Below are 15,838 nucleotides of genomic sequence, written 5' to 3'. Positions count from 1 at the left end.
CAACCTGTGATACCTGCAGCTTCTCTTCTCCCACTGAGGTTGTGTGGCCTCCATGAGATTGAAGAAATAGTGTTGGGTACCCTTCACCTGACCTGAAATTGTTATCACTACAGAACGTTCCAAAGAATCCATCCTTTGATTGTTTGGACAGCTGTGTCTGAGATGGGAAGATGAATCACTAATACGAGAAAAGCTGCAGAAACTGGAAGTGCCCACTCCCCACTGATCTCCCTCCTGGTACTTATCCTTGCAAGTGGAACAAATGCCACACCTGTCCCTACACCATCTCCCTTACTACCATGCAGGGCCCCAAAGAGTCTTTCAGGTGAGACAAAGTCTTTTGGGGTTATCTACTGTATCCGATGCCCCTGTATATTAGTGAGACCACTTCACCAAGCATGTTTGCTCCATCCATCACAAGAAGCAGGACCTCCCACTGGCCACCCATTTCAATTCTACTTCCCATTCCCGCTCCGACATGTCACTCCATCGTTCCTCTACTGCTGCAGTGAGGCCACACTCAGGTTGGAGGAGCAACACCTTGTATCCCATCTGGGTAGCTTCCAACCTGATGGCATGAACATCAATTTCTCGAATGTCGGGTATTTGCTCCCCCTCCCCCACCTCTCCTTCATCATTCCTCAATCTCGTTTCTTTCTCACTCCTCTTCTTACCTGACCATCACCTCCCTTTGGTGCTCCTCCCCCTTCTCTAGCCTTCACCAATCAACATCCCAGCTTGTTACTTCACACCCTCCCCTCTCCCAGTTTCACTTACGTCCTGCTACCTTGTACTTCTTTCTCCACTCCCACCTCCTTATTCTAACTCCTTCTGGCCTCCTTCCTGGTCCCGAAGAAGGGTCTGAGCCTGAAAGATCGACTGTTTGCTCTTGTCCATAGATGCTGCCTGGCCTGCTGAGTTCCTGCTGCATTTTGTGTGTGTTGCTGAGGATGGGACGCTTGTGCTTATCACAAAGCATCAGCTCTTTCCACGCACACACGATGCTTCAATGTGTGAAAGCACTGCTGTTGGGAAAAGCATTTCCTGTGCCTCGGCAACCTCACAGAAGATGTTGTCATCTCTACTATGATATGGAAAAGATGATAACTAATTTAGTAATTGACATGTAGGGGGGAGATTGGAAATCTGCTTGAGTGTACCACCACAACAACCCTTCACTCAAGGTAAACACAAGATTCTGCAGATGCTGGAAATCCAGAGTAACACATTGAAAATGTTGGAGGGACGCAGCAGATCCGGCAGCATCTAAGGAATAAGCAATCGATGTTTCGGGCCCTTCAAGGTTAGTCCCTTCTATAGATGCTGCCTGACCTGCTGAGTTCCTCCAACATTTTGTGTGTGTTACTCTCTCAGTCAAAGAGCTGATTATCAACTACAGGGGGGAAAAGCTAGAAGTCCAAGAGCCAATTCTCATTAAGGGATGGGAGGTCCTTAAAGCGAGACCATTGATTGTGGAAACATCTCAATGGATGTGAAAGTGAGTGTAGTTCAAGAGCCTGATGGTTGTGGGGTAGCAACTTTCTTGTACCTGGTGGTTCAAGTCCTGAGGCTCCCACCTGATGGCAGCAGTGAGAAGAGAGCATGGCCTGAGTGGTGAGGATCTCTGATAATGGATGTTGCTTTCCTGTGACAGTGTTTCATGTAGCTGTGCTCAATGGTATCCTGTGATGGACTGGGCCAGATCCACTACATTTTGTAGGATTTTCCATTCAAAGGCATTGGTGTTTCCATTCCAGGCCATGATGCAGCCAGTCAATACAGTCTTCACAACACATCTATAAAAGATTGTCAAAGTTTTGGATATCATGCCGAATCTCCACAGACTCCCACAGAAGTATTGGCACTGCCATGATGATCTCTTTGTAACAGCATTCACGAGCTGGGACTAGAAGTTGAGGCTTCACTGGGTGACCCAATGTCTGCAAATCCACTAGAGGCCAGAGACCTTGCCATTGGAGGACTGTGTATATACGTGGATGGGAAGGAGGCATGGGGCTTGTTTCAATGTTTTTTTTGTTACTCATTGTGTTTTCTGCTGAGCATTGTGGACATGCTCTGTTGCCACGGGAATGTGTAGCGGTAGTTGTGGGCTTGCCCCCAACACGTTCTTAGTTTGTGTTGGTGGTTTATGCAAATGACTCCTTTCACTGTGCATCTTGATGCCTGCGCATTAAACAAAATGAATCTGAAATCTCCTCGCAGGTGAAGGAGTACGATTCCATCTCCCGGCTGGACCAATGGCTGACAACAATGTTGCTGCGGATCAAGAAGACCATTCAGGCAGAGGAGAGTGACCTGCGCTAAGGCAGGCACGTCGATGGTCTCTGGTCAAATTTCTCCAGCTTTGGGCGAGTGAGGGAGGGGAACTGGTGGTTTTTGATTTTTAAAAAAACACAAAACTTTGCAAATTAAACAATGAGGAAGCATTCCAGAAATGGAAATGTTTGAACGTTTCTCGCATTTATGATAAATCTTCTGCTTGCAGATTGAGCTGTAATTTTTGATGCATTCCCTTGAACCTTAAATTTTTCCCAACAACTTTTTCCTATATTCTGGCAGGAGTTCTATGTATAAATGTAATTTGCCCACTATATTTATGACATTAACTTGATATAACTGTAGCTATTTAAAAAAATACTCCAGGTATAGCATGGAGATTGAGAGAGTGCCTGATGATTATCTTGTCTGTTCTGCTCAGCTTGTGGTCATGCATTTCACAAGTTGGCCTGCTGTTCACTAGTTCCAGCTGAGAACGTAACAACTGATTAAAGGTCAGATCAGCCTTGGTTGTGGTGCCTACTACAGTTGAATAGCTGGCTGTGCTGTTTCGGGTTTGCTCGCATTCATCCCTGGGTCAGTTCACCTGGAAAGTAGCCTAATGCTTTTATTAGGGGAAGGGGGTGGGAGGTACTAGTATGAAGTGTTTTGGAATGTTATACTATTAGGTAAAACATTTTAATTTGAATATTTCTGTTTGCTACTTGTTGCATTTAAGTTATTTTGGAAAGTATTTACAATAGCTCATGTCATGAGTGTGGGCATGTATACCAGTGTCCAGGCAGGCCAGCTGGAAATTCACTACACACGTATTCGGGAGGGTGAGTCCTTGTGCGTGATTACAAGCTGAACTAGCTGCACCCATGTATAAATATGCAAATATTATCATTTTTAGATCTGAATAAATGATTAAAGATGTACCATCTTGTGAAGTGTTTTGCAAAGCTTATTTTATAATCTGTAGAAGGCAAGTCATTGGAAATCAAAACTGCAGATGCTGGGAATCTACCCTCTGACCGCTGAGACCTCGTGAGACCATTTTAGAACATGGAAGAGTACAGCACAGGAACAGGCCATTCAGCCCACAGTGTTGTGCCAAACCAGATAAAAAGCAAATCAAAAACGCCCAAACACTAATCCCTCCTCCCTACATCTTGTCCATATCCCTCCATCCTCCTCACATCCATGTGTCTATCCAAACATCTCCTAAAAGCCTCTCTGAGTAAATAAACTTACCCCTCACATCCCCCTTGAACCTACTCCCTCTCACCTTCAATGCATGCCCTCTGATATTAGACATTTCTACCCTGGGAAACAGATGCTCTCTATCCACTCTATCTATGCCTCTCGTAAGCTTGCAAACCCTCAGCCCGGTCCGGCACTCCAGAGAAAACAACCCAAGTTTATCCATCTTCTTATCAGCAAATTACACTTCCAAACAGTCAATGCATCCTCTTCCTTCCCAGTAACAAACTTCCATTGGTATAGTTGTGACATGTGGTGAAAGAATGGACATGGTGTGTCAGACCTGTCATAATAACGTTTTTCTTTATAATTGACAAAAGTTCAGAATTTCTAAGCATTTGTGCATCACATAATGCTTCTCTCAAACACCATAATGACACTGGACAACCAATATTTTGCCTCCTGAATACTTTAAGGTGTATCTTACAGATTTTGGGCTGCTGCTCATGAAAATCACCATGAAATGTCCTTTATCATGTACCATTTTTTAAGTCACCTATATTTGTTATTTCAATTCATAATTCAAGTCAGAATAACTGATACTGAGATTAAGGAAGGCATTTTGTGGCTCCACAAATCAAACAGGTTATCAATGACAAGCAATTTGAAGAATTTCTAATGGGACCGGAGAAAATCGCATGGAAGGCATTCAAGGATGCTGTTGAAAATTTTCTTGGCAACTACAGAGCACCAAACTGCGTGCAGCTGGTTGACAACATGCTTCAAGCATACAAAACCATGAAGTGCAATGTGTCACTGAAGATTCATTTTCTGCATTCCCATTTAGACTTCTTCCCTGCAAATCCTGGCGCTGTCAGTGACGAACACGGTGAAAGGTTTCACCAGGACATTGTGGTCATGGAGAAACGGTATCAGGGAAACTGGAATCCATCAATACTGGCTGATTATTGTTGGGCACTTAAGTGAGAAGCCTCAGACACTGAGTACAAATGAAAATCATCAACGAAACATTTATAGCTTAATTGAACTAATGCAAAACGTCAGCATGGTTGTGCAATTAAACACATTGTATTAAATAAAAGTTAATTTCTTATTTCTCCAATTTCCTACAAGTAGTCTGAAATTATATTTCTGTTCAGCTTCAAATGATCTATCATAACCACAAAAGAATTCTGAGGAAGCACTTTCAAAAACTTCAGTTGTTTAGTGTAAGTGCATCTGTTTCCTTCCCACGAACAAATTTCTGTTCGTGTAGGGTTTGAGAGATGAGACAAAAGCTGAGTCAGACCTGTCGTGATGCCTTTCTTTTTCTTTTATGCAAGAGAGAGTTTAGAATTTCTAAGCATCTTTGCATAGCATAATGCTTATCTCAACCACCATAATTATCAAACAATTTGTAGGCATCTGTGAAGTCACGAAAAATTTGGTCAATAATTCTTGAAAGGCAGAAATATAATGGCACAAACACAACAGATTATGCAGATATTGGAAGTCTGGAGTAACACAAATGCTGGAAGAACTCGGAAGTTCAGGGGGCATCTATTGAGAGGAATAAACAGTTGATGTTTCAGGCTGAGACTCCATCCTGATGAGAGTCCGGATAAGACCATAAGATAGATTAGGCTATTTGGTCCATCAAGTCTGCTCCCCCATTTCATCATGACTGACCAAATTTTCCGCTCAGCCTTTATCTCCTGCCTTCTCCCCATATCTCTTCATTCCCCAACCAATCAAGAATCTATCAAACTCTGCCTTAAATATCCATGAAGATTTGGCCTCCACAACTGTCTGTGGCAAATAATTCCATAGATTCACCACCCTCCTTCTCATCTCCATTCAAAAAGGATGCCCCTCGATTCTGAGGCTGCATGCTCTGGTCTTAGACTCCCCCACCATAGGAAGCATCCTCTCCAGATCCACTTTATCTGTGTCCTCTGCTCCTAGACTCCCCCACCATAGGAAGCATCCTCTCCAGATCCACTCTATCTGTGCCCTCTGGTCCTAGACTCCCCCACAATAGGAAACGTCCTCTCCACATCCACTCTATCTGTGTCCTCTGGTCCTAGACTCCCCCACAATAGGAAACATCCTCTCCACATCCACTCTATCTGTGTCCTCTGGTCCCAGACTCCCCCACCATAGGAAACATCCTCTCCACATCCACTCTATCTGTGTCCTCTGGTCCTAGACTCCCCCACTACAGGAAACATCCTCTCCACATCCACTCTATCTGTGTCCTCTGGTCCTAGACTCTCCCACAATAGGAAACATCCTCTCCACATCCACTCTATCTGTGTCCTCTGGTCCTAGACTCTCCCACAATAGGAAACATCCTCTCCACATCCACTCTATCTGCGTCCTCTGGTCTTAGACTCCCCCACCATAGGAAGCATCCTGTCCACATCCACTCTGTTGAGGCCTTTCACTATTCAATAGGTTTCAGTGAGGAAACCTCATTCTCATGAATTCTAGCCATCAGACGCTCTTCATATGACAAGCCATTCAATCCTGGGATCATTTTTGTGAACCTCCTTTGAACCCGCTCCAGTTTCCACACATCCTTTCTAAGTTAAGGGGCTTGAACCCACTCTCAATATTCCAAGTGAGGCCTCACCTGTGCTTTATAAAGTTTAAACTTTGCAATATTCTTTTCCTCTTGAAATCACTGCTAACGCTGCATTTGCGTTCTGCACCACAGACTCAACTTACAAATTAATCTTTAGGGAATCCTGCACGAGGATTCCCAAGTGCCTTTGCACCTCGGATTTTTGTATTTCTTTCCATTTAGAAACTAGTCAACCCTTTTATTTCTTCTATCAAAATACATGACCGTACGCTTCCCGACACTATTCCATCCAGCATTTTTGCCCAGTCTCCCAATGTGTCTAAGCCCTTCTGTAGCCTCTCTACTTCCTCAAAATGACCTGTCCCACCTCCTATCTTCATATCGTCTGTAAACTTTACAACAAAGCTATCAATTCCATCTTCCAAATCATTGACATATAAAGTAAAAAGGATCTGTCCCAATGCAGACCCCTGTGGCATTGAATTGAATTGACTTTATTACTGACATCCTTTATAAACATGAGGAGTAAAAATCTTTACGTTACATCTCTGTCTAAATGTGTAATTTATAATAAATAATATGACAAACAGGACAGTCAATATAACATAAAAATACAATTGTATCAGCATGAATTAATCAGTCTGATGGCCTGGTGGAAGAAGCTGTCCTGGAGCCTGTTGGTCCTGGCTTTTATGATGTGGTATAGTTTCCCAGATAGTAGCAGCTGGAACAGTCCATGGTTGGGGTGACTTAGGTCCACAATGATCCTTGGGGCCCTTTTTTCACACTTGTCTTTGTAAATGTCCTGAATAGTGGGAAGTTCACATCTACAGATATGCTGGGCTGTCTGCACCACCCTCTGCAGTCCTGTGATTGAGGGAGGTACAGTTCCCGTACCAGGCAGTGATGCAGCCAGTCAGGATGCTCCCAATTGTGCCCCTGTAGAAAGTTCTTAGGATTTGGGGGCCCATACCAAACTTACTCAACTATCTGAGGTGAAAGAGGCGCTGTTGTGCCTTTTTGACCAGACAGCTGGTGACTACAGACCATGTGAGATCCTCAGTGATGTGTATGCCGAGGAACGTAAAGCTGTTCACCCTCTCAGCCCCAGATCCATTGATGTCAATGGAGGTTAGCCATCTCCATTCCTCCTGTAATCCACAACCAGCTCCTTTGTTTTTGTGACGTTGAGGGAGAGGTTGTTTTCTTGACACCACCGTGTCAGGGTGATGACTTCTTCGCTGCAGTTTTCCAGTCTTCCAGAACCATTTCAGAACCTAGTGATTCTTGAAAGATCACTTCTTCAGCCACCTCTTTCAGAACTCTAGGGTGTACACTATCTGGTCCAAGTGACTTATCTACCTTCAGACCTTTCAGTTTCCCAAGAATTATGGTAACTTCACACACCTCATGGCCCCTGACACCTGGAACTTCTACCATACTGCTTGTGTATTCCACAGTGAAGACCGATGCAAAATACTTAGTCAGTTCATCTACTATTTCATTGTCATCCATTACTACCTCCCCAGCATCGTTTTCCAGCAGTCCGATATCCACTCTTGCCACACTTTTATACTCTATGTATCTGAAGAAACTTCTAGTATCCTCTTTAATATTATTGGCCAGCTTACTTCTTATTCCATCTTTATGTTCTTAGTTGCCTTCTGTTGGTTTTCAAAAGCTTCCCAATCCTATGACTTTCCATTAATTTTTGTCCTATTGTATGCCCGCTCTTTGGCATTTATGTTGGCTATGGTTGTGGCATCATTCCTTTAGAATACTTTTTCCTCTTTGGGATGTATACAGTATATGGTGTGACTTCTGAATTGTGTCCAGAAATTCCAGCCATTGCTGCTTTGACATCATCCCTGCCAGTGTTCTTTTCTAATCAATTATGGCCAACTCCTCTCTCTTGTCTTCATAATTCCCTTTACTCGCTGTAATACTGATTGATAAAAGGTCTTGGGTCAAAACGTTGACTGTTTATTCCTCTCCATAGACCCGGGGTTCCCAACCTGGGGTCCATGGACCTTTTGCTTAATGGTAGTGGTCCATGCCATGAATTTTATTTATTTATTTAGGCCATTCCGGCTCTTTGAGCTGCCCTCGATTTAATCTGAGCCTAATCATGGTACAATTTACAATGACCTACCGATCAGTAGGTCTTTGGACTGTGGGAGGAAACATGCGTGGTCGCGGGACGGAACGTACAAACTCTTTACCGACAGCAGCAGGAGTTGAACCTGGGTTGCTTGTATAGTAAAGGCTTGTGCTAACCACGATGAAAAGTTTGGGAACCTCTGCCATAGAAGGTGCCTGACCTGCTGAGTTCCTCCAGTATTTTATGTGTCTTATAATGGCACCGGTTGGCTTTAAGAGCATCAGCTCCCAGCACAGTAATCCAGGAAGCCCAAATGACCCAGTCCTTTCCGTACAGTGCTGCAAGTTATTCTCACTTACCTAACCTTTTCCTTCTGTAAGAATCTTCACCTTGTCATGGCGGAGAGGCTTGTGAGATCCTGAGATTCCGAGAGAGATGCCGCCTGGAGTTTGGGACACCCACTGTGGTAAGGGCAAGGGGCGGGTCCCAGACAAAGGTCAATCTAATTGAGATCTCAACAGTGAAGCTGGCGGAAGATGACAACATATCACAACAGTGTTGAAGGATCCTCAGTTGACTGAGTTGGCAGAAAATGATTATTCATCACCACTACTGCAGTCTTCATCATGATCACTTCATTATGGTCCCCATTTGTCTTGCACTCCGTGCCACTGGACCCTGACCCTGATCTGTCAACAACTGCGTGGCAACTGCCCGTGCATCAGCCTCCCCACATTAAACAAAGTCACACACAGGCATTCTCCATTAAGGGAATAACCCCTTAGGAGGGCTTGAAGGTGAAAGAAATCACCACAGAGACACTGAAGCTGCTGAAACAGGAACAAGCAGGCACCATACTGAAGGCATTCTTGGAAGAAGAGGTCTCCTCACCCAACATTACGTCACATTTTATGTTAAAGAACAAAGGTAATGACAGGGATGATTTCTACAATCCATTCATAATGCTTCCTTTGAGTTGCCCATGATTTCAAACATCTAGATCTTCTCACCAACACACCCTAAACCAGTGTAAAATACCTCTGTCTGCATTCAATATATATGCAGACACCTCAGGTGAACGGGATGTTTCTTGGTTTGCAATGAAGCCCAGCCTGCAGCTGCAGAAAGACCATTGTTCTGAGCTGCATTTTAAACTTAATCTACAATCCACATTCAGATCTGTAGACAGGTCACTGTTGAGATTAATATTTACTATAAACCGTAACTCCAGAATACACCCTAACAGGAAAACATTATACTCGAGCCTAGTGATTGCACTACCAACTTTAAAAGACATTGAACATCCATTTCCCTGAGATGTCCTGCCATTCCCATGCCTATGTAAACCCATTACTCTCTGCTCCTTTACAATCACCATTTATTCTCTTGTACACACTCTATCATTTTCCCTTGTTGCCCACTCAGTTTAGCTATGTCTTACAGTTTAAAATACATTTATATCAAAGTGTATATACTTTACACAACCTTGAGATTTATCTCCTTACAAAGAAGCCGATTAGAGCAAAAGAAAGGCCATCAAGCACCCAGTGTGCAGGGAAGAGAAACAAATACAAACCGTGCAAACAGCATTTGGAACTGAAGTTCACAGTCGCAGGCGTCACTGCAGCCAATTCAGAAGGTCTCAGTCAAGCACGGTATCGAGCAAACCTGGTGGGGCAGTGAGCTGAACCGGCCTGTCTCTCTCGTCTGACTCAGGGCATAAATCATCCACGCCCCAGGCCATTCCTCGCCCGCAGGCTCGGGCTAAGCCACCTCCATAAGGCCAGTACCTGAACTTTCCAATTCGGCTTATCTGGTAAATAGATGAAATCTCAGATCACTCACTCCTCACTTTGCCTCATTTCAGCTCTGCCTCATCAATTACCCGACCTTTCCAATTCAACTAGTTTCTTAAATTAAGTTTCCTTCCATGCCTTAGCTCCACCGTATTGAGTTGGCACCAATTCCTCTCCAGCCCGGATATACTGTTGTCCTGCTCAGCGAGACTCCAGTCACACCGCAAAAATGTCAGATCATACAGGCGATTACACTCAACATCGACAGGGAAGCCACAGGCCACTGTTTGCAGGGATCGTTTACCAGAGACACTAAGTGTGAAGAGAGAAAATCTGCAGGTGCTGGAAATCCAGAGCAACACACACAAAATGCTGGAGGAACTCAGCAGGTCAGACAGTGCCTGTGGACAGAGTAACACGCACAAAATCCTGGAGGAACTCAGCAGGTCAGACAGTGTCTATGGACAGAGTAACACACACAAAATGCCAGAGGAACTCAGCAGGTCAGACAGTGCCTGTGGACAGAGTAACACGCACAAAATGCTGGAGGAACTCAGCAGGTCAGACAGTGTCTATGGACAGAGTAACACACACAAAATGCTGCAGGAACTCAGCAGGTCAGACAGTGTCTATGGACAGAGTAACACACACAAAACGCTGCAGGAACTCAGCAGGTCAGACAGTGTCTATGGACAGAGTAACACACACAAAATGCTGCAGGAACTCAGCAGGCCAGACAGTGTCTATGGACAGAGTAACACACACAAAATACTGGAGGAACTCAGCAGGTCAGACAGTGTCTATGGACAGAGTAACACACACAAAATGCAGGAGGAACTCAGCAGATCAGACAGTGTCTATGGACAGAGTAACACACACAAAATGCTGGAGGAACAGCAGGTCAGACAGTGTCTATGGTCAGAGTAACACACACAAAATGCTGGAGGAACAGCAGGTCAGACAGTGTCTATGGACAGAGTAACACACACAAGATGCTGGAGGAACTCAGCAGTTCAGACAGTGTCTATGGTCAGAATAACACACACAAAATGCTGGAGGAACTCAGCAGGTCAGACAGTGTCTATGGTCAGAGTAAGACACACAAAATGCTGGAGGAACTCAGCAGGTCAGACAGTGTCTATGGACAGAGTAACACACACAAAATGCTGGAGGAACTCAGCAGTTCAGACAGTGTCTATGGTCAGAGTAACACACACAAAATGCTGGAGGAACTCAGCAGGTCAGACAGTGTCTATGGACAGAGTAACACAGACAAAATGCTGGAGGAACTCAGCAGTTCAGACAGTGTCTATGGTCAGAGTAACACACACAAAATGCTGGAGGAACTCAGCAGGTCAGACAGTGTCTATGGTCAGAGTAACACACACAAAATGCTGGAGGAACTCAGCAGGTCAGACAGTGTCTATGGTCAGAGTAACACACACAAAATGCTGGAGGAACTCAGCAGGTCAGACAGTGTCTATGGACAGAGTAACACACACAAAAAGCTGGAGGAACTCAACAGCGTCAATGGAAAAGAGTAAACAGTCGATGTTTCAGGTTGAGATCCTTCAGTCCTGATGAAGGGCTTGGCCTGAAACATCAACTATAATCAATGACAACAACTATTTCCATAGACATTGCCTGACCTGCTCAGTTCTTCAGCATTTTGCGTGAGTTGCTATAAAGTCTGGAGTTTAGGGAGGGAATTTAAAGATGCAGAAGGTGAGGGGATGATCAGAGAACAGCAGATTCCAAGATATGGAATTAATCTGAGCTTTTCTCAGCACGGATCTGAGAAATTCCGGACCCTAACGTCATTGGGAAAGGTCAAAGTGAACATTTTTAATGTGGATCCAGCAACAAGCACGCAGGTGATTGGAGCTTGGTGATAGCAATGTGGCTTGACATTAAAATTCTGTCACGCATCTAGAAAGCAACTTTCTAACTTCATGGTGTGAGACGAGGCACAAGCAACTTCAGAATGGTTTACTTTCAAAGATAGATTGTGTGGTGAACTACATATACCTGTCTGGACCCCCCCCCCCCAACCCCGCTGACTGCTCCTGTGGCCCCTCCCACAGACCCCGGTATAAAGGCGATCAAGGCCTGAGCCCGGCCTCTCAGTCTCCAGGATGCAGTGTGGTGGTCAATTGCTGCTTGTTCTTTCTTCCAGCCAATAAAAGCCTTTATCTTGCCTCACGTCTCCGAGAGTTATTGATGGTGTATCAGATTGAACAAAAAATTAGGCGTAATTTGTCACATGTATATCGCAACAACATAAAGTGAAATCAGAATTAGGTTTAATATCATCAGCATATGTTGCAAAATGTATTGAATGTGCGGTAGCAGTAATAATGGAGAAAAAAAGCTGAATTACAGTGAAATGTGGTATTTTTTATATTTAAAAGTCATGCAAAAGCTAAAAATAAAGAAGTAGTAAGTTAGTGTTCACGGTTTTAAAGTCCATGCAGCAATGGGACATGGCGTGGCCTGAGTGGCGGGTGTTCTTAATGATGGATGCTGCCTTTTTGAGGCATCGTCCTGGGCACTACGGAGGCCAGTGACCACGATGGAGCTGACTGTGTTTACAGCTTTTTGCAGCTTATTCCGATCCTGTGCCGTAGCTTACTGCTCCCTCATACCGGACAGCGATGCAGCCAGTCAGAATGCTCTCCATGGTATAACTACATTGTTTGCATCAAATAACATCAGCGAGAATTGTGGAGGCGGCCTGCAAGTGTCACCACCATGCTTCCTGTGCCAACGTAGCATGCCCACAGCTGACTGACCCTAACCCGTACATTGTGGGGCAAACTGGAGCACCTAAAGGAAACCCAGGGAGAAGGTATAAACTCCGTACAGACAGCGGCAGGAACTGAACCAGGGTCACCCGCGGCGTGCTGCCGTGTCGCACTGTAGATGAACTCAGTGTAGGTAAGTAACAGGGGAATTGGGGCAGTTGATAGGCATGTGTGCGAGAGAGGGTCAGGGGGAATAATTGGGCCAATTGGACTGGTAAGAATTCTTGTGAACCAACAAGAAACAATAGGGTCTTTTAAGAGACTCCTGGATGAATTCATGGAACTTAGAAAATTAGAGGTTCTATGGGTAACTCTAGGTAATTTCTAAGGTAAGGACATGTTCAGCACAGCATTGTGGGCCGAAGGGCCTTCCTTGTGTTGTAGGTTTTCCATGTTTCTATGTAACACTGATTCAAAGGACCCAAATGGCTTCTCCTTTGTTAAAAAGAAATATGAGAAAAGTTATGTATTTCATCTACTTTTAAAACATTTTCAATGGAATAGTTTTACTTCAGCAACTAATAATTTTCTCTCTTTTTTGCAAACCGATGCAGTCAGGAGGAAGATGTGCAAACTGCGGCGGGAATTGAACTCTGATCAGCACTCACCAGCACTGTGAAACGTTACGCTACCGTTCAGCGGTCAGCATGCTGAATGTAGATACAGACTTTCCTGTGTAATACCCGTGTTTACAACAGAGAAGTGTTTAGCAATACACACTAAACACTTGAGGAGTATCTATACTTCCAGCCCGTTACCCCGCTGGAGTTCGGGGCAGCAATGAGGGTCCTCCATCTCTGGCGGTGTTCAGGGCTTCCTTCATCATGTCAGTCGCTTCCTCTCAGTTTTCACTACTGTCAGTCAGGCAAATCCTGGATGGTAGCTCAGGAATACCGTCACACTCGGATGTGGAAGGATTCTTCATTGCTGTTTCAGTAACAGTTTTGTTTCACCAGTCAGGGTTGCTAGCCCTGAGCAGAACCCCAAACCTGAAGGGAGGCAGTACCGGTGTTTCAGGCTGAGACCTTTCTTCGAGACTGAGAAGGAAAGGGGAAGATGCCAGAATAAAGTAGGTGGTGGGGGGGGGGGTGATGGGAGGCAGGGAAAAGAGGCTAACTGGAGGACGATAGGTGAAGCCAGATGTGTGGGAAAGGTCAAAGGCTGAAGAAGAAAGAATCTTCTAAATGTTTGATACAGATTTTTTAATTTGCATTTGACATTATGCAAGTCAAAATCCAAACATTTAAGATTAAGAGTGTTTAATTTTTAATTTTCTAACACTTTAACTGATAAAAACTAGAAACAGTAGAGACAATGTACGCATTTCTATGGGTAAAGAAACCACAGCAGTACCTCTACTTGCTTAGGAGTCTGAGGAGATTCGGCATGGCATCTAAAACTTTGACAATCTTCTACAGGAGAGTGTATAGACAGACTGCATCATGGCCTGGTATGGAAATACCAATGCCCTTGAGTAGAAAGTCCCACAGGTGGTAGTGGGTACAGCCCAGTCCATCATGGGTATTGAGCACATCCAGACAAGATGCTGTCGCAGGAAAGCAGCATCCATCGTTAGAGACCACCACCACTACCCAGGACATGCTCTCTCACTGCTGCCATCAGGAAGGAGGTACAGGAGCCTCAGGACTCACACCAACAGGTTCAGGAACAGTTATTACCCCACAACCATCAGGCTCCTGAACCAGTGTGGATAACTTCACTCACCACAATCAGCCTCAGGTCCCACACCACCGGTTCAGGAACAGTTATTACCCCTCAACCATCAGGCTCCTGAACCAGTGTGGATAACTTCACTCACCACAATGAGCCTCAGGTCCCACACCAACAGGTTCAGGAACAGTTATTACCCCTCAACCATCAGGCTCCTGAACCAGTGTGGATAACTTCACTCACCACAATGAGCCTCAGGTCCCACACCACCAGGTTCAGGAACAGTTATTACCCCACAACCATCAGGCTCCTGAACCAGTGTGGATAACTTCACTCACCATAATGAGCCTCAGGTCCCACACCACCAGGTTCAGGAACAGTTATTACCCCACAACCATCAGGCTCCTGAACCAGTGTGGATAACTTCACTCCCCACAATGAGCCTCAGGTCCCACACCACCGGTTCAGGAACAGTTATTACCCCACAACCATCAGGCTCCAGAACCAGTGTGGATAACTTCACTCCCCACAATGAACCTCAGGTCCCACACCACCAGGTTCAGGAACAGTTATTACCCAACAACCATCAGGTTCATGAATCAGAGGGGATAACTTCACTCAACTGCACTTTCCCATCATTGAAATGATCCCACAACCTATGGACTCACTTTCAAGGAGTCTTCATCTCATGTTGTTGATATTTATTGTTTGTTTATTTATTTATTATCATTTGTGTCTGTTTATATTTTGTTGCCTTTTGCAGTCTGGTTGTCCACCCAGTTGGTGTGTTCTTTCACTGATTCTGTGATGGTTGTTAGATTTATTGAGTGTGCCCGCAGGAAAATGACTCTCAGGGGTGTATATGGTGACATATATGTACTCTGATAATAAATTAAGTTTGAAATACAATATTCTGGAAGAAGACTGACAATGGAGAGGTTAAAATAAGGTGATCCTGCTGCTTCTAGCTGATGGACTGGAACGCATCAGAAGTCATACAAACCCTTGGTTAAAAGGCACTGGTAAATCAGTTTGTTACTGCCATGTGTGCTGAGATGCTGTCAGAAGAAGGCAAGGGCAAACCACTTCTGTAGAAAATATTTGGCAAAAACAATTATGGTCATGGTCATGGAAAGGCCATGGTCGCCCATGTCATGTGACAAGGCACAAAATGATGATGTCATGTTACAAGGCACGTGATGATGACAGAGGTACAATGAGAAGCTTGTCTTGCATACTTTCATACAGATCAAGCCATCACAGCGGTGCACTGAGGCAGTAGAAGGTAGCAGAATAAGGAAGGTGCAGGGCTGGTGAACAATAAAGTGTAGATCATAACGAGAGATTGCGAGGTCAGGAGTCCATCTTATTGTACCAGCGAGCAGCTGCCCATTGG

General features: G+C 44.6%; 1 protein-coding gene across 1 annotated transcript in view; it reads left to right on the top strand.

The window, feature by feature from the left end:
* Window positions 1-3,223, top strand: part of LOC132402288 (alpha-soluble NSF attachment protein) — a 54,366-nt gene extending 51,143 nt beyond the window's left edge. Inside the window, exon 10 of the mRNA XM_059985141.1 lies at window positions 2,224-3,223. Coding sequence (XP_059841124.1) covers window positions 2,224-2,325 — 102 coding nt within the window. The 3' untranslated portion in view covers window positions 2,326-3,223. The remainder of the gene's footprint in view (window positions 1-2,223) is intronic.
* The last annotated feature ends 12,615 nt before the right edge of the window (window positions 3,224-15,838 follow it).

This window comes from Hypanus sabinus, chromosome 11 (assembly GCF_030144855.1).
Source record: "Hypanus sabinus isolate sHypSab1 chromosome 11, sHypSab1.hap1, whole genome shotgun sequence".
NCBI classification, from domain to species: domain Eukaryota; kingdom Metazoa; phylum Chordata; class Chondrichthyes; order Myliobatiformes; family Dasyatidae; genus Hypanus; species Hypanus sabinus.
This window is presented reverse-complemented; position numbering and strand designations above follow the sequence as displayed.